Source organism: Bufo gargarizans, chromosome 1, assembly GCF_014858855.1.
Source record: "Bufo gargarizans isolate SCDJY-AF-19 chromosome 1, ASM1485885v1, whole genome shotgun sequence".
Taxonomy (NCBI): Eukaryota; Metazoa; Chordata; class Amphibia; order Anura; family Bufonidae; genus Bufo; species Bufo gargarizans.
The window spans coordinates 618,498,720-618,517,696 of NC_058080.1; the positions used below are offsets into that span (position 1 = coordinate 618,498,720).

Genomic DNA, 18,977 nt, shown 5'->3' on the forward strand with positions numbered 1-18,977 from the left:
TATTAGACGCTGTTATCAAAACAGCGTCTAATATACCTGTCAGGGGTTAAAAAAAAAAAAAAAAACAAATCGCATCTACAGCCTGCCAGCGAACGATCGCCGCTGGCAGGCTGTAGATCCAGTATCTTACCTTTCCATCCTGTGAACGCGCGCGCCTGTGTGCGCGCGTTCACAGGAAATCTCGCCTCTCGCGAGATGACGCTCGGATGCATCCAGGAGGAATGAATTGACCGCCTCCAGGACGTATCTGTGCGTTAGGCGGTCTTGGAGAGGTTAAAGGGGTTTTTCCAGTTTCCATCAACCCCCCTTTCATGTAGTCTAATGCTTGCCCATCTTTAACTTTGCTACATATTATAGATTCCCAAATCCTTGCTATCTCAGGACACAGTAGAGACCAGAAACCAGGCTGCATATGAATGGATGTGACGTCACAGAAAGATGCAGTGAGAAGAGCAGATAGAGTCATGTGACTTTATTCTGGATCGGCAGATAGTATGGATTTAGGTAATTACAATCCATTGCAAAGTGAGAAATGGACAAACATTAGATTACATGAAAAGTAATTGATGGAAACCAGAATATCCCTTTAACTTAAAGCTGTTTTAATGTTTTTCTAGGTACTGGCTGTATATGGAGACTTACTGGCAATGATTCATCGTATGGAGACTTAGCCGCTAATGCTCCATGGGAAAATAATATGCAAGGATGTATCTCCCAGGGAGAGAGAACCATCTCGCTAGTGCCGTTCTTTGGATGTAGCTCCTTAAGAGTCATTTTATTTTTCAATGGGGCACTGCCACTAAGTCTCCATACACAACTGGTCTCTTTAAACTACTCATTCAACCACTCAGAATCCTACTCCATATAGATGAGGGGTAAGCACCCCAAAACAGCTGTCTATGGATAGATATTTGGCTTTGTTATTTTATCTGGTCATGTCCCAAGGCTTGTTAAAAAGTCGGACTTTGATTCATAGGGAGCCACTTCCAAAAGGTGGCATTAGTGAGATGGTACGCTTTCCCTGAGAGATAACTCTTTACATTATGTTTTTCTGAAAAGACAGAATATAGCTGGTACCAGACAACAAAGAGATGTGTAATTAATACAGAATTATCCTATATGGGTTAATATAACATTTATATACTGGAAGGACATCAACCACAAATGCGGTTATAATTTTGATTCCTCTGGATAAATAAAGTTAAAAAAAAGTTAAAGAGGACCTATAACTGTCAGTTCCCTCCTTTCTCTTTATACAGCATAGCCTACATGCTTTTTATACTCTAACTAGCCAGATGTTGTTCGTTATCATGATCTGGGCAACACGGTGGCTCAGTGGTTAGCACTGGTGCCTTGCAGCCCTGGGGTCGTAGGCCCGATTCCGACCAAGGACAACATCTGCATGGAGTTTGTATGTTCTTGCGTGTTTTCTCCGACACTCCAAAGACATACTAATAGGGAACTTAGATTGTGAGCCCCATTGGGGACAGACCAATGTTAATGTCTGTAAAGCTTTGCTGAATATAGTAGTAGCGCTATACAAGTGCATAAAATAAATAAATATCTTGTTGATTAGGAGAAAAACAGTGCATCTGCATTACTGCATAACGAGAAAAAAGGGGCTGTCAGGGATTGCTGGGGGTACTCAGAGGGGGTCATTTATTATACAGAAATAGGCCTATATTAGGTGTATTTCTGGCGCAGATTGCAGCGCAGCGGCAACTTCTCCCCGTTCACTCTGGGTCTAAAACAGTGGGCGTGGCATGAACGGGGAAGGGGATGGGCCAGCAGGTTCATCTCATTCATCATTTCCTATGTCTGTTTTAGGCGTAGAAATTTAGAGATTGTCTAAATGTAAGACAGCAAGGAAGCTATGTTACATTCAGACTGGCGCTGGATGCTCTGAAGTTATGTACAGGCCAGCGCCTCTTCATAACTTTGGCAGATCCACCACCAGATATAGGGGTTACTAAGACCGGCGTTTTATGACCCCCATAGCCTCCTTAGGTCACTATAGTGACATAAAAAGTTTGATAAATGTCCCTTACTGTGTGTGACAGTCTTTTTTCCACCTCCCTATGCAAGCATTTGTCTACACTTAACAATTCTAAATAATAAAACATACCTTCCTTTCCTCTGAATGGCACTGGCTTTAGAAATCCAAACCATTTTAAGCATCGTCACATGGTTCAGAGCATCATAAGATTTCTGTAAAATAAAATGAACAATCAGATGCAGTATCAGTAGTACAGTAGGAGAACTTGGTTGGCACTCATTTACTGTAGCTCCAGTTACTGTATGTGCCCAAACATAAAATTGTTAATGCAATCGTTCGGGCACATAGAGTTATATTATTGGCAGCAGAACATCCCTTTTTACACAAAGTGATGTGCTGCCAACAAGCAAAGATTTATAATGCTGCATTAAAGGTGACAGAGCAAATTGACATGTGGCAGCAATCAGGGGTATGAACATTCATAGGAATCATAAGACCGTGTAAAAGGGCCCTTGCTGGTTTTTGATACTTCGGCAGTATATATTTCTCCCTGCCATGCTTACCTCTTTCACTTTGCCAGAGTCTATCACAAACACCACATCATTTACTGTGATACTGGTCTCTGCTATATTTGTTGAAAGTATCTACAGAACATACAGAAAACATTAATGTTACAACCGGGTTCCACACTTTCACATAAATCCAGAAGTTTTTTTCATAAAAAATCTACATACAATTTTGCGAATACCAGCTGGTGGAGTCTTTAAGACCTTCCTCTGGTCAGCAGTTTGCATGTTTGAGTGCAGCATGAAGATTTGATATCTGTAAAAAGCATAAACCAAACTAAAAGATAGCTGATCCACCTTTAGAAACAAATGCTTAAATTCAATGGGCAGCAGTTATCTAAGGAAACGCTATATGCACTTTTCTTATGAGCAAAAATAAACATAGATCTGAGGATTCTAATGGCAACAAGCCAAATTGATTAGGGCGAAAGAAAAATAAATTATTTGCTCAAATACTTTTTAACGGCATATTGTGTCATTCAAGGTGGAGAGGGTTCAGCAGTTACACCGAGAGGCTCTGTTCTCTCTGCAACGGTAATGGCCCCCGTTGCTCCTAGAGGCTCATTTGCATATATTAAAATATCATTTTTCTGAGCAATGCGGGCAACATATGAACATGGGACCGACACAGATGCCTTCAGCTGCCAAGGACATGTAACTGGGTCAGCCAGTTTCATAGGTACAAATCTACTGACAGATGCCCTTTAAACCCAAGACTCTGCAGATTTTATTATTGGTAAATGTTAGTAAACCGATGTTGACCCTGACAATAACCTAAACTCCTGATCCAACTGTTCTGGCCTTTAAGTCTATTGATCTGACTGAAATCTGTCTAATCTTCCAAAAATGTATTTGACCTGCTAAGTTTTATAATGTAGCACATGCACCCTGTAAGCTGTGATGAGACAAACCAACCAATTTAGGGAATAGGTCAGTTTTATTTTGGTGAAACATTTTATTTTTCTCTTATAAATTACACAAATGCTAACAAATATCTGTTTGAGTAAACGGACAACTTCAACCATACACACATCAGTGCCAATATGCATTGTAGATAAACATCTGCACTTGTGAAGTGAATTCCATATTGTGTTAGGACTGGCCACCATATAAGTTCCCAGTCCTATCTAGTTCCAGATGGTTTCAAAGTGTTTCCTACTGTAATGTACTTCTAAACCAGTCCTCCTCGACAACAATTTAGGGGGAAATGATACATATATGCAGCACCCAATGAGTTTTTCATGCCTTGAACACTAATGCATTTTTCAATCTTTATTAATTTTTATGGTGGAAACTCTGCATCCACACCACACATTTAAGACCATGACCCTATTTTTTATTTACAACACCACCTCTATACCAATTATAGCCCCTCCATTACAGTGGTATAACTGTACCACTCAGAACGAGAACACAGCAGTAATACTATCATATGCATAAGATGAAGACAAGCGGAAAACTGCAGAGTAATCAAGATCAATGCCGAATCCCAGGACAACAGTGAACTACAGAAACCCATCCACTGATCTTTGTAATAAGCTAAAGGCAACAAAGACAGCTTTTCTTTCAGACAATTTTCATAGATCTGTCCTGTGTCCCTTATCTGCTGTAGTAATCTGGCATGTTGAAGATAAGGCTGTTCATAGTAATGATCTAATACATGACTGACCAGCCGCAAGCTGGACTATACTAATGTTATGTGGAAGACCATCTTTAAGATGGCCATAGACATGAGATATTTATCTGCAGACAACTGTCAGATCCAAGTCAATTTATTGAGATCTACTTATAATCTGGTATCTGTGGTGGTCATACACACACAATTAAAGGGAATCTGCCACCACGATCTTGGACTATTACTTGCAGTGCTACACAAGTGGTACTGCAGATAAGGAGCCCAGATTTAGGTTTTTATTTTCCTCTTGCCCCCGATCACCTGTTGTCAGTGCTCAAAACTGCAATGAAGTGGCTAATAACATGGATAGTTTTATCCCTTAAAAATCTAGGGGGAGATCTATCATCTCCCTTGAGCAAAACATTTCCATAAAGGGGCGTGGCAATGACAGGAAGGGGTGTGGCCAGCCGCCCAGACAAATTTATTTTTATTTACACCAATTTTCTGGTGCAAATGAAGCCAGAAATCTATGGCACCTCCAAGCTGTCATAGATTTCTGTTTAGACACAGGAACTGCAGGAGGATGCGCCTAATTTATGACAAGGTGCATCCTCCAACAACGCAGAGGTCATCAAGAAAAATCTCCCCCCTTAAGGGCGCTTTACATGGGCAAAGAATCACAAAGATTTTCTGGCGGTGTAAATGTACCACCAATTACCTGATGAACGAGCGAAACATTAATTCATTGGGTAATCTGATCATTTGTGCACACACAAAAATCGTTGTTTGCCGGCAGCAGATTGTGCTGTGTAAACATGATCTGCTGCCACCGAACAAAGAGTCAGTATGGGGAAGAGCGATGGCAGTATTGATCGCTCCTCCTTATATTCTGGAGGAGATCCCTGCATGTGAATCACCAGTGAGCAGCAGATTGTCGGAAAGGAACTCTTCCTTCCCGACAATCTGCTGCTCTGTCATCCCATGTAAAGGGAACTTTAGTTGTCTCGCATTATTAATTCTTATGTATACTTCTTGACAATATGAAAAAACTACTTACCTTTGAGAATTTTCAGCAAATCTCTTGTCATCATGCAAGATGCGATCTCTTAACCCTACTATTTCATCATATCCTGGGAGAAATATTAGTATGGCCCCTATGGAACAGAAAAATAAATGATCCAAATTAAGTTTATATACTTTGATATTTAATAGCTAACTAACTAATATTCAATGATTAAGCCATTTTTTATAAATAAGCATTGAAATACTATGACCACACTATCGCTTAGATACAATAGTTCTGGGTACAATTTACATGTGTCAGAAAAAAAGGGGGAATTTATTATACGAGGAATATTTGAAGTCAGTTTTGCAGGAGTTTGTGTTGCAGTACTTTATGCCACATTTATCAAATGTCGCACATTGTAGAGTTGTTGCGGGTATCGAAATACCGATACCCAATCAATACTTTTGTCCCAGTATTAGTTCCGGGATTTGCCTTTTATCAGTATTAGAGAACATGGAAACATGGAGCGCGCTGATGTCAGCACGCGCCATGTTCCCTTAGCAGCAATCTCCCCCCCCCCCCCCCCCCGTGCTGCAACTGCCAATGAGGAGAGAGAGGGGCGGAGGAGAGGTGGGCGCCACCAATGAAAATGAACGTCTAATAAAGATACAGGCGGCGGCAAAATCACATAGCCTGCACCCGACCTCTGTGACAGGGAGCTGGGTGCCGCACCAGAGGGGTTAACTTCCGCGGATCGCAGCGCCCTGTCATAGAGGTCGGGTGCCGGCTATGTGATTCTGCCACTGCACCCGCCTCCTGTATCTGTATTAGACGCTAACTATCATTGGTGGCGCAGTGCGCCCTCCCCAGTATTAAAAACATTGTTGGCGCAGGGCGCCCTCCCCCTGCCAGTATTAAAATCATTGGTGGCAGTGGCCACAGGGTACCCTCCCCTCCTCCTCATTGGTGGTACAGTGGCAACTTCTGATCGTAGCCCCAGCAGTGTAATCCTGGGGCTCTGATCATGTACCATGGCAGCCAGGACACTACTGAAGTCATGGCTGCCATAGTCTGCTCCCTGCTGCTGTGTGCACTATGCACAGGGCAGCAGGGAGAGTGAGAAGTCCTAATCACCCTAATAGAGCTCTATCAGGGTGAATAGGACAAGGGATGAATATATCCTAGGTTCTGGCCCCTAAGGGAGGAAATAGTTATTAAATAAAAAGTAAAAAAAAAAAAAAAAAAAGACACCAAAATATTAAGTAGAAATCACCCCCTTTCCCAATTTTACATAAACATTTAAATATATAAACAATAAATAAACATATCGCCATGTCCGAAAAGTCCAAACTATTAAAATATTAAAAAAATCTCCTATGTGGTGAATGCTGTGAGAAAAAAAAAAATAAAAAAAAAATGCGTGATTCCCCATTTTTTTAGTCACCTTGTCCCCCAAAAAAATAGGATAGGACTGTTCGATAATGGGCCGGACGTTCCATAAAATGCATAATGCACGCAGCTTTTTTGGTATTTTATTTATTTCACGTGGTATCGAATATCGCAATACTTTTTTATGGTATCGAAACCAAATAAAAATTTTGCTATCGCAACAACCCTAGCACATTGTTTTTTTACATTTGTCTCGACCTTAAAGGGGTTATCCCACTTTGCGTTTTTACATTTACCTGCTGCCACCACGCGTTCACTTCCTGGATTCTGGCTGGGGGCGGGCTTTATCTTGATTGAAGTCTTCTCCCGGCTGGGCCGAGCGCTGGACTGAACGCGCACGCCGCGCATGCGCCATAGTGACTTATTTCTGGTCAGTGTAGTACAGAGCCGGCGTGCGCGTTCGCAGCTCTGTACTATTCTGGCTGGGAAGAAGTCACCGTCGCGCATGCGCGGCAGCGTGCGCGTTCAGGACAGCGAGCGGCCCGGCCGGGTGAAAAGAAGGAGTCTTCTGGGCAAGCGCGACCGTCGGGATTTTGGAGAAGAGCGGTGGTCGTAACCAGGGGAGACCGAGTCACAACAATAAGGTAAGTGGGGATAAATTTTATCCTAATCGGTGGGAATTTGTTAATCAAGTATATTTACAAAAATTATCACTGTCAAATCATGAACAGATTTAACAGTGATCATTATGATGAGATAACCCCTTTAAACCGAATATCTTTGTCTAGAAAATCTACTCTAGTTTTCCTTCTCCACACTCCTGTTGGACTGAGATTGTGACTTTTTAAAACAGTCTCAGTGATACATCTGGATAGAAAGTCAGTAACATAGCTAACCACACCCACTTTTCCACCCATATTTCAAAACTGGAGTGAGTGGTGTAAAAATGCAAAAAGTCACAACATTTTTGTGCGAGTCCAAGAAGTTGCAAAAACCCAAAGTTAAAGCATGATATATCAGGGCAAAAGGGTATAAATTCTCTACAGAAACTTCCACTCAGGAACTCAGTTGTGGTCCCAGACCACAAAAATCCTATGAATTTATGATCCATCAAAATACCATTTCCCCAAATGGTTACTTGTATGTCACTTTGTATTCCAGATAAATGCTGATGTTCACCAAGACATAAAAAGTGTTAAAGTATAACTGTCATATTTTTTTTTGGGGCGTATTGGATTGTGGTGATTAATATCTCCTTGGTGGCCCCATTTAAACTTTTCACTGTGTATTCAATTACCCCTTAATTCCACAGTTTTGTTCCCTGTACTGCCTACTTTTACCTGTGCTTAAAATCAGGTTGCTATGCAGGGTCCGTCTATGTGTTGAAGGACGGAGGACGCAGAAGCACGCTGAGTGCAAGGTCACATTACTGACAGCCAGGGACTGTAAGTAAATGATTAAAGACAGGTCCTCCCCAGCAGCTGATAACAGTGCCTGGGCTGTGTGCACTTCTCCCTGTTCCTGCGCTTGGCAGACGCTCCCTCACTCAGCAGACTTGGACAATGCAGAGTCGAAGCAGCGCAGACCAGGGAAGGGAGATCTGCCGTCTGCTCAGTGTATAAATGAAAGCAACATGTGGTAAGAGGACCCCTTTGTGCTGCAGGAGATTAACCCTTTAGGGGGAGGGCTGTGGTTACTGACACTTTTGGGGGGCTATTGTTACTGGCTAGTGAGGGCAGGCGGGATTAGCCTCAGGGTGAGGGCAGTGGCGGCCATCTTAACTGAATAGTGAAATTGCAGTTTTATGCAGACTGGTTGCTAAGGGCTGAATCTTATTAAATATGGGGTAAGTCAGTCTAATAGTAACGGATTCTGGAATATCATGTTATTAGTTACTACATATATGAAAATTGAAATTAGGGTCTAAATGTGACAGTTATCCTTTAAACTAACCAAAATCTTACATGCAACAAAGAGTGAAGCTATGTTACAGCATAAAGTTTAATAAATAGAATTAAAACATATCAACAATGAAAAAAAAAAAATATATAGTATTTTTGGTCCAACAGGACCACTATTTCCCCCCAGGGCACAACAGGGTCAGATAGCATCTTTTTAACCCTTGGACTTTCTAAGCAATCCAACTGGTTCTTTAGATACACCAGAAGTTGTTTGGTACCACTGTGCACGCTGATTTCTTGCTTTTTCTGATATATGGTGATTGATGGTCATCCTAAACACACCATGGAGGTGATGGCACCAAAAAAGTCACCAGGATCTTGGACTATTATCTGCTGTAATACATGAGTAGTACTGCAGATCAGTAGTCCAGATCACAATTTTTTATTTTTCCATTGTTTTTTCTATTGTTAAACTAGCAAATATATAAAAAAAAAAAAAAATATCTGACAATTACCCTTTAACCGTTTGGAATGTTGCACTTTGCACTCTAACAATCAGTGAGTGAACAGTGAGCAAGACTTGCCTGCTCTCCTTATTTTTGGCAGTTACCTGGGAATTTAGAAGTTTTATGCCACTCACGATTAGTGTTGAGCGCAAATATTCCAAAAGCAAATTTTTATCTCGAATATTGCAACTTTGAGGATCCGCGAATATTTCGAATATAGTGCTATATATTCGTTTTTTGAATATTCATCATTTTTTTCCATCTGAAGTGATGATTCCTCGCTGCTTCTTACTTGTGGGCCAATGAGACATTGGCCCACAAGCAACTTAAGCAGGGTTGAATCATGACTTCATTTCATTGTTCACTTCAGATGGAAAAAAATGATGAATATTCTAAAAAAACAAATATATAGCACTATATTGAATATAGTGCTATATATTTGTTTTTTAGAATATTCGTCATTTTTTTTTTATCTGAAGTCATGATTCCTCCCTGCTTAAATTGCTTTTGGGCCAATCCTGTGTTCAGATGGAAAAAATTACGAATATTGTAAAAACTAATATACAGCACTATATTCTATAGTGCTATATATTAGTTTTTGACCCACGCCTGTATTGATTGCGTAATATTCGCATATTACACGATCATTACCTTCCCGATTTTCAAAATAAAAAAAGAACGTAGAAAATAACGAATATTCGATGAATATTCTACAAAATATTCGCAAAATATTGCAAATTCGAATATTGACCCTGCTGCTCATCACTACTCACGATCACCTTTTAAAAGCTGCAAGTCAAATTTCCCCCAAAATGTTATTTCCTAAGTCTCCTGTATGTAGCAACATCGAAGACTATGCACACCTTTCAAATAAACCTTTTTATTATCATAATGCATTAAAATGAAAACTGCAATAACTCTTGTAAAAAAATGTATGTATTTTTTGGGCTACAATTCCCAATGCATCTCAATGGTAACAGATTACAAGCCATATGCAGTGATGCTTCCTTACATATGACACTACATCTTGCTACCCCTACATTTGTTAAATTAGAAAGAGTTGTGAAGATGAGGGAATACTGCACCATCGTTGAAGATATGAGAAAGGTTCTAGTTGTCTATAGGAGGCTAGAGGTGGGTGTGCACTGATCTATATTTAACTGCTGTCTGCTAATGATAGAACACCATTACACAAAAACTGAAGCCCAGATACCTCAAATCCAGAGAATACTAATCCTGTAAAAAGCAAAAAAATATACAAGTGCAACATAGTTCTCTATACATGGCAGCCTTATAAATTCTACTAGATTTAATATACATATTGATCATTTCAATTTGAAATGATAGAAAATTAAATTACTGTACCTGTGTCTGAATTTTGGCAGATATTATTAAGAATATGCATTATCAGGTCAAGGTCCACTTTTTCATCATCAAAACTGTAGTGGTAGGCTTTAAGAAGCTCTTGTTCCTCCACGCTCAAGCTGCTGCTTTCAGCCTGCACCAGGGAGCTTTCATCTAGACTGCCAGGATCCAAGGAAGCACTGCACATGGAGCAAAGGGACAATTTGACAAAACAGCCCGTTACCAGGCTAAAAGAGGCCATACACTTTCAATAGATGTCCTTTTGGCCAACAGCTATTCCTTCCGACCTTTCATAAACATGCATGCTGGGCTCGGCTGAGCATGCATGTATTCTCAATAGAGATCAAACCAAAACTTCTGAAGACACCTGTGGTGGCGGCTCATCTCTCATGACAAAGGAAGGTGCTGGCATGTTCAAATCCAACATGCCCAATTCTTCTTTCTCCTGGCATCTGTTTTTGAGGGAGAGTTGGGGCACCACCACATAAATAGTTGGCAGGTCCTGCTGAAATGTATCTAATGTATATGGCCACTTAAACAGAACCCGTCATCAACTTTATGCTGACCTCACTGAAGGCAGCATAAATTAGTGACAGAAATGCTGATTTCAGCGGTGTGTCACTAATGAGCTAAAAGTAAGTGGTTGCCGAGGACCAGCATCATAATCATTGCAGCCCAGGCCTCGAAAAGAGTCAAATCTACCTGAGAAGAGTCATGGTTATTCATAATCTCCTGCTCTCTCACCCATCTGCTGATGGTTGGCAGTTCTCTCCTAGAGAGGAAGGGAGAAAACTAAGTAGAAGCCTCAGTCATCAGCAAGCAGGTGGGCAGGGAGAGTAGGAATTTATGAATAACCATAACTCTTCTCAAGTGGCCGTGACTCTTTTCCAGGCCCAGTCTGCAATGATTGTGATGTTGGTTCTCGGCAAACACTTAATTTTAACTTATAAATGACAGACCGCTGAAATCAACTGACCTGTCTCTACTTTATTCTGCCGTTACTATGGGCAGCATAAAGTTGATGACAAGTTCCCTTTAAGGAGGCTCTAAATCTGGCACACTCATTCAGTTGACAGCTATCTACCTAAATAAACCTGCAGCTCACAATCATATTTCCATAGGTGGAGGGAGTTGCCAGTTCTCTCCGAAGGAACAAACGATCAATGTTTTTGAAATCCAATACACTCAATCCTTGTTTTTCTGTGACAGCAGGCATTGAAGGACATTCAGGGTGTCTCTACACATATTAGGCTGGTGGGATTTGATAACAAATTACCTAATTTAAATGGTCAATCTATGTGCCCTAATAGGGGGATGTCTAAGTCTAGGGCTCTGCAAGTTAGTCACAATTTGCAGGAAAAATTGTTTCTTGTTCAATTAATTGGGGGACACAGCACCATGAGTATACGCCCAGCTACCACTAAGAGGCGACACTAGATATTTAAAAGGTTGGCTCCACCCAGGTGGGCTATACCCTCTCCACAGACACTAGGCTAATCAATTTTTACCAATAGCAGTAGGAGAGAGAAACAAAAGCAAAGAACCAACATGTCCTGGATCGGGGAAGGAAAGAAGAACAGCAGCCCGGTGAAAAAGAGAAATGAAAAAGGGTGGGATCTGTGTCCCCCAATGAACTGAACAAGAAACGGATTTTACGGTAAGTACAAAAATCCAATTTTCTCGTTAATGTCATTGGGGGACACAGCACCATGGGGCGTCCCAAAGCAGTCCCCGAGGGTGGGAAGGAAATATCATGCAAAAAGTTGGGCGCACAGGTGCAGGAGAACCATGTGACCCAACAGGTCCAGGAGAGGCCATAGCATGAAATGGTGGATAGAAAAATAAGGAAGTGAGCCGAGAGGCTCTAGGACCGCCAAGATCCCAAGGACTAGTGCCTGGGAAAAAAAGGCCATATGCAAGAAAGGAACAAAGGGAAACACCCAGCTCCACCAAAGGTGGGGAAAAAGAGAAGCTAGAGTATAGGGAGCAGTGCTAGATGTCCTGCGCAAGAACCAAGAGTTGAACAAGTGCGCACTAGAGAGCAAGTGGGAACTGGAAGAACCAGGGCACCCCCTGAAGAAACAGGAAAGCAGCACAACCGGAAGGCGTCTGTTGGTAATGACCTAGCGCTCTGCATATAGAAGGATGCTCCAGGCGGAGGATCTATAATAGGATAGACCCAATAAGAAAAATTAGACCATGAGGGAACCTGGCAGGAGAGAAAATGCCTGGGAACAAAAAGACAGGAGCAGTCCTGAACCAAGGAAAAAACTTCCTGGAGACAAGCTAAAAGGAAGACCCTGTGGACCACCACCCTGCAAAAGGAAGGCAATTCCATATGGCCTGGAACAAGACCAGTAAGAGGACCCGGCAAGGAAAAAACTCTAAATTGTCTAAGACCAAAAACATGGCCTGTCCGTGGCAAACACCATGCGAAGGCCAGGGTAGAAAGGAAACAAGGAAGCACTTCAGGCTGAACGAATGAGAGAAAGAATAGCAAATGCTCACCATGGGAAGGGAGCAAGCCTCCTTTCACTGCAAGGCAGGTGGGAAAAGAGAAACACCCTATGAGAAGGTGGAAACCCCATGCTGCCAGAGAAAGCAGCCAACCTTCCCATACAAAAGAGGCGAGAATCGAGCCTCAGAAAAACTGGAACAAAATTTCACTGTGAAATGCAAGACCAGAAAAATCCCTGGCCACGTGAAGTCTTAGGAAAAAAGGAACCAGTCGCAGGCCCTGGAAATTCAAGTGGAGACACACTCGTCTGAGAGATATTGGAGTAGAAGAGAGAGGGCTCCAAACAGCCTAAGGAGGAACAGTTCTTAAATGGAGGGAAAGCTCCATCCCAGAAGTGGCCAATACGAATGTAAATTGCAAACCGGAGCAACAAACTCCCAGGTACAGTACCAGGACCTGAACCTGGGGAGACGGGAAGAGAGGTTAGAATCTCAAGAGGGAAACAAGCCTATGGGGACCCAGGAGGGAAAAGAACCAAACTAGGCTCAAAGAATCAGCTGTCATACAGAGCATGTGAGGTCAGAAATGCTATGAGTAGCTTCCCCAGAGGTAACTGGCCAGCTAGATGGTCTAAGAATCATTGGGGCAGGGACTCCAAGCAGGGTTACCCAGTCAGAGGCTGACAGAACTGGACCACATGGGGACAATAATAGCCAGATTAGCAAAGGAAAAATGAAATGTAGCAACCATATGGAAAAAAACATCAGCCATGGTTAACCAAACCATCCCAAGTGTAGTGACTACCATACTGTATAACACTGCCCCGGAAGGGGCAAGTACAGCAACCTGGATTTTGTAAAAGAATCGCCAGACATCCATATGTCAGAAAAGAATGCAGAATTCGCCAGGGGAAGCCGGGAGAGACTACACTGACATGTAGAAACCAGCTACCAGCAGAGCACAATAAAAACCACAAAGTGGGAAGAAACTGACAGGTGCAGACAACGGCAAGTCCCAAGCAAAAGGCACTTCTGTCATGTAGCACAACTAATAAGAGAACATAAGGGTGTACCAAGAATGCCCAGACCATGTAAGAACTACGGGACCATGTCCAATACCTAAGTGAGCAGCAGAGAATTCCACCCACCAGGTAGGTGTGTGGAGCTCACTAGTCCTGTCACAGCCATATCAGAGAGGACGTCCAGAGATGACCCGAAAAATGCAGTAGCGGCTGGTGCTCGCAATGCTTCGTATCCCAGCAGGATAGAACATCCAGTGGTTATCCAGGTACTCTGCCAGGACTGGGCCATGTAACTATGTGAAAACAAAGCAGAGAGGCAGTAATAGCAACGCGAGTACTCCATCCATGAAATGGGGTAACGCGGCTGTGCTGAATACAGTAGTACTTTATAGGGTTGACAAAGAACAAACCTAGCATGATAGCCAACAACCTGCCCATGGCAAGGGGAGTGTGGTTGTCTGGTGCATGACAGGACTGAGAAGTCTTGATAAATAGTGCGTCAAGCAATAAAGTAAAAATCATGCCTAGTACAGGGGCAATGAGAAGACTTGGTGCACTCAGAGGGCCTGGTTCAGGATGTACTGCACCAGGTGTCAGATCTGAACAGGCCAGCCATATACTGGATCTAACAATTGCAACTCTACTCCACCTAAGGCCCCATGCACACGCCCGTTGTTCACGGCCGTGTGCGGGCCGTGGAACCGCGGCCTGGATCCCTCCTGAGAGCAGGAGCGCACGGAGTCACTGGTTGCTATGACGCCGTGCGCTCCCTGCTGCCGGCACAGTACAGTAATACACTGGTATGATCTATACCAGTGTATTACTGTACTGTGCCGGCAGCAGGGAGCGCACGGCGTCATAGCAACCAGTGACGCCATGCGCTCCTGCTCTCAGGAGGGATCCAGGCCGCGGTTCCACGGCCCGCACACGGCCGTGAACAACGGCCGTGTGCATGGGGCCTAAGAAGGGGAGGAACATATGGTTACAACGTACATACTTCAACCAGGATGGTTTGTTAAATACAGCGCTTTGAGATAGTACAAGTAACACCGAGGACAATGGTAATGGGGTGCAAGATGCATATTAGAACCATACAGCATCTGGGGATGTTACTATCACTCCGCATGAAGAGGGGCCACATGATTGCCTAGCACACATTAGAGCCAGGAAAGGGTAATGCAGGAGCAGTATGGGCCACAGATTGTACCAATAGAGCACAACATATGGAGATACTAAAAATACTCCGCCTGGGAATGGGAGTAATCTGGCTGCATGGTGCACACTATAATGAGGGTGGAAACATGGCTACAGCACCTGGAAATGGTATAGGTATTCCGTTTGATAAAGAAGTAGTATGACTGTGTGATGCCCACTGGAACTAGACTGGTGTAATGACTACAGCATTTGGAGATGGTACAGGTACTCTACCTAATAAAAGAGTAATACGGCTGTGTAGTGCAGACTAAAACCAGACAGGCTGAATGGCTACAGCATCTGGATATGGTACAGGTACTCCACCTGAGAAAGGAGCAATGTGGCTGCATGGTGCACACTAGTACCAGACAAGTGAAATGGCTATAGCATCTGAAGATGGTACAGGTACTCCACCCAATAATGGAGTAATATGGTGCATATGAACCATACAGGTGAAATGGCTATAGCATCAAAAGATGGTACAGGTACTCAGCTTGATAAGGCAGTAAGGGTACTTTAACATTTGCGGTAGAGGATTCTGGCAGGCAGTTCCGTCGCCGGAACTGCCTGCCGGATCCGTCAAAAAGTATGCAAACTGATGGCATTTGTCAGACGAAATAAGGATCCTGATCAGTCTGACAAATACATTGAAATGCCGGATCCGTCTTTCCGGTGTCATCCGGAAAAACGGATCTGGCATTTGTTTCACATTTTTGAGCAGACTGCAAAAATGTATCCGTTTTGCCAAAACACTCAGGGCTTGGCATTAATGCATGTCAACGGGAAAAAAATGCCGGATCCGGCAAGTTTTCTGGAATTTTGGATGGAGATAAAACCGCAGCATGCCAGGCCGATAGCACAGCAACCCCCAGCCACCGCAGGAGCAGATGCAACCCAGGGGGAGGGATGAAGGGCAAGGGGACTTGCCACAACATGAACCACCGAACAGGGGCCCAAGATAATATGTCCCACCAATGACGCTACATGCAGGCGGGGGGCACTGTGAAAATGGGGAAAGCACTCTCTGGGAAGAAGGACATCTCGTCCCCCCACCGGAAAATCCCTGCAGAGACCTCTAGAAGGCCATGAGGGAGGCAATGGCGGGAAAGAGTTTGGCCTAGTCCCGGCAGAAGCCGGGGCTAGAGTAGATAGTGTAGCAGAAAATGAGGCAGCCCCAGTGGACTGAAGCTGCAGGGTGCTGGGAAGCGGAAAAAAGCTCCAAAAGGCTACAAAAAAGGGTATGCACATAAAGGGGGTCAAAGCAAACCCCATTGGTGAGAAAAATGACCCAATAGAACCCCTGAATGGCAGGGAAAAATCGGAAAACAGATGCGGCCTTGTCACAAACGGAGCCGGGGACTTAAGTAGATGGAGCAGCCAAAAATGAACAACCCTAAATGGGCGGGCAGGACCAGGGGAGGGAGGGAAGCAATGCCCTGGGGGGGGGCTTGGCAGGAACTGGTGCGGCCTAGTCCAGGCACAAGCTGGGGACAAGAGTAAATAGGAGGCCGAGGAAGGGACCCCGATGGAGTATGGATCGATGGGAAGGAAGGAGTCCCTAACTAGGGCAGGGAGCATACTCGCCATCTGGCGTCTTCGGGTGCCGCAGGGGTCACCCCTTCGGTATACTCGCACTAGAGTGGGATTACCGGTAATCCACGGATGCAGTAATGGGGGACTGGGTGACCGGAGAGGTACCAAGGTACGCGCCCGCAGGGGTGCTACTAAAGTGGACTTCCACGATGAAGACCCCCTGCTGCAGGATAAAACCTGCACCTGTAAAGTGAAGAGAAAAAAAGAAAGAAAAAAGTTTTAATATGGGAAAAAAGTTGCAAAGGATTTTGAGACCCCCATGAAAACAAATCTGACCATATGTGATTTTTGATGATTTTCAAAGATTAACTTGTAACTTTCTTTCCAATAGTAAAACATTGAAGTTGCCCGCAGATTACAGTAATGCTGCAAGTGGACCCAAGTTTACAGCGGACAATCACTGCATGCAAGCTGTAAAAATAATTTTTCCTGCTCTCTGCATTTTGTCAGGTGTAGCAAAAATTCTTTAGAAATGGAGGGAAGAAAATTTAGATCTGGTAAGGGGAGGTTCACATCACCATTTAATTTTCCGTTCTTCTAATCTGTCAGAAGAACAGAAAACCCCCAAAAAAGTATACTTTGAGCATCAATTATGCTGATTTTGCATCCGTTTTAGCCATTTCCATCTGAGATCCGTTATTTTAGAAAGGAGAAAAAGTCCTCCATCTCTGACGTTTTCTTCCATCTAAAATAAAAGGATCTGAGGCGGAAATGGCTTAAAACGAAAGCAACATGATCATAACAGATACTTCAAATAAAGGATCCCTTTTTTTTTCTGTTCTTCAGGCAGAAAACAAACCGGTGATGTGAACCTAGCCTTAGTGCGGTTTACCTGTATGATTCCAAGAGGTCAACAACTTCAGTCTGTCCGAAATGTCTTGCCCAGTCCAGAGCTGTCCTGTAACATTAGAAATAAATTGTAAATTAAAAATGTACTTCTTTAAATGCATAGACAGATAAATCTCTTAACTATAAGAGTATGGTCACACGTGGTGAAAATGCTGCACATTATTTGCAGCAGAATTGCATGCGGAAAATCAACAGAATTTTACTGGGGCAGCAAAGTGGATGACCGTGAAACAAGTCTCAACCATATGCAGCATAACACATCTGAAGCCATATCTGATCAGCGGGGCAGATTTTAAAACGTAAGCATCTCAATTTATGCTATGGTTATCCACTATGGATTTAACCCTTTGCAATACAGTGTTAAATCCACAGGAAATCCGCAGCAAATCTAGGGCAAGCACAGGTCGGCGCTGCCACATGTGTCACGAGCCACTATGGCTCATGCTTTCCAGTGGTGTCCAGCTCAAAGAATCCAATACAATCTTCCACAGAGATATAAACAGCAGCACTTACCACATTACTGTTTGATGCTTTATTCTCCTTATTAAAACAAGTGGTCCTGGACGCAGGTCACATACACAGCTAGGCAACAGCTTTCTTGCGCATCCTGCGCTTCGTCAGGGCTCCCACCTCTCAGGGAGGCCTGATGAAGCGCAATACAGAGAATAAAGCTTTAAACTGCACTGTGGCGCAACAGCCTATGTGCGCTCCCACAGTCCTGGCCAACAGAGAAACCGGCTCTTATTTCTATACTGTGCTAGCAGAGCCACCGCTGCTGGATTGCAGGGTGGTCGTAACCCCTGGATACGAGCAGTGTATAATGCGATTGAAAGATAAATCATGGTAGCAAAAGAGACAAATTTGGACAATCACAATAAGTAAGTGCTCTGTAATAACTTTCTCTACATGATAAATTCCACTTGCTGAAGTGACACAACCCCTTTAAGGAAGCAGTCAGGGAGTTGGCCATGCTGGCTCTCCCTGACTGCCGTTTATAAGACGAAGGCACTTTTTAGCAAGATTTTTTTTTGGCTAAAAGGTGCGTCTTATAAAGAAATAATATAGTAAATATTAAAACTGTTGGGGGATCTAGTAGTCAGAAAAGAATGAAAAAAGAAAGAGCAGTTACCATCCATTTGAAGCTTTGCCGTGGATGTTGGCTCCCATGCCAATAAGTTGCTCCACCTGGCTTAAAAAGCCTCGTCCAGCAGCCACCATTAATGGAGATGCACTAGTTTCACTGTGTCTGTAGTCAACTAAGTCAAATACAATGGGCAACAATAAATACAAACAAACAATATATGATATGCAAATGTACACTGTGCTAACACATCATATATTACATTAATTACAATATGCAAGAAACTTTAGTGCTTCCAAATATGATATTTATGGATGAAGGAAACCTCCAATAATAATCCACAGAGGATCTGCAAACCAGTCGTTCTTTCCCAGGCTAAGCTAAATATGCTGGTTACTGAGGAGATAAGATAGACTTTAGGCCAGCATTTATCTAGT

At 43.2% G+C, this 18,977-nt stretch overlaps 1 protein-coding gene across 6 annotated transcripts in view; it reads right to left on the reverse strand.

Moving 5' to 3' along the window:
* Nucleotides 1–18,977, reverse strand: part of YTHDC2 (YTH domain containing 2) — a 130,498-nt gene that overhangs the window by 43,004 nt on the left and 68,517 nt on the right. For all 6 annotated transcript variants that reach the window (XR_006387417.1, XM_044275923.1, XM_044275921.1 and 3 more), the window contains exons 13-19: nt 18,589–18,715; nt 17,443–17,508; nt 10,345–10,523; nt 5,235–5,331; nt 2,731–2,818; nt 2,560–2,640; nt 2,126–2,208 (exon numbers count right to left, since the gene is read on the reverse strand). Coding sequence is in view for 5 of the 6 variants with exons in the window: in XM_044275923.1 (XP_044131858.1) it covers nt 2,126–2,208; nt 2,560–2,640; nt 2,731–2,818; nt 5,235–5,331; nt 10,345–10,523; nt 17,443–17,508; nt 18,589–18,715 (721 nt within the window). In the remaining variant the exon portion in view is untranslated. The remainder of the gene's footprint in view (nt 1–2,125; nt 2,209–2,559; nt 2,641–2,730; nt 2,819–5,234; nt 5,332–10,344; nt 10,524–17,442; nt 17,509–18,588; nt 18,716–18,977) is intronic.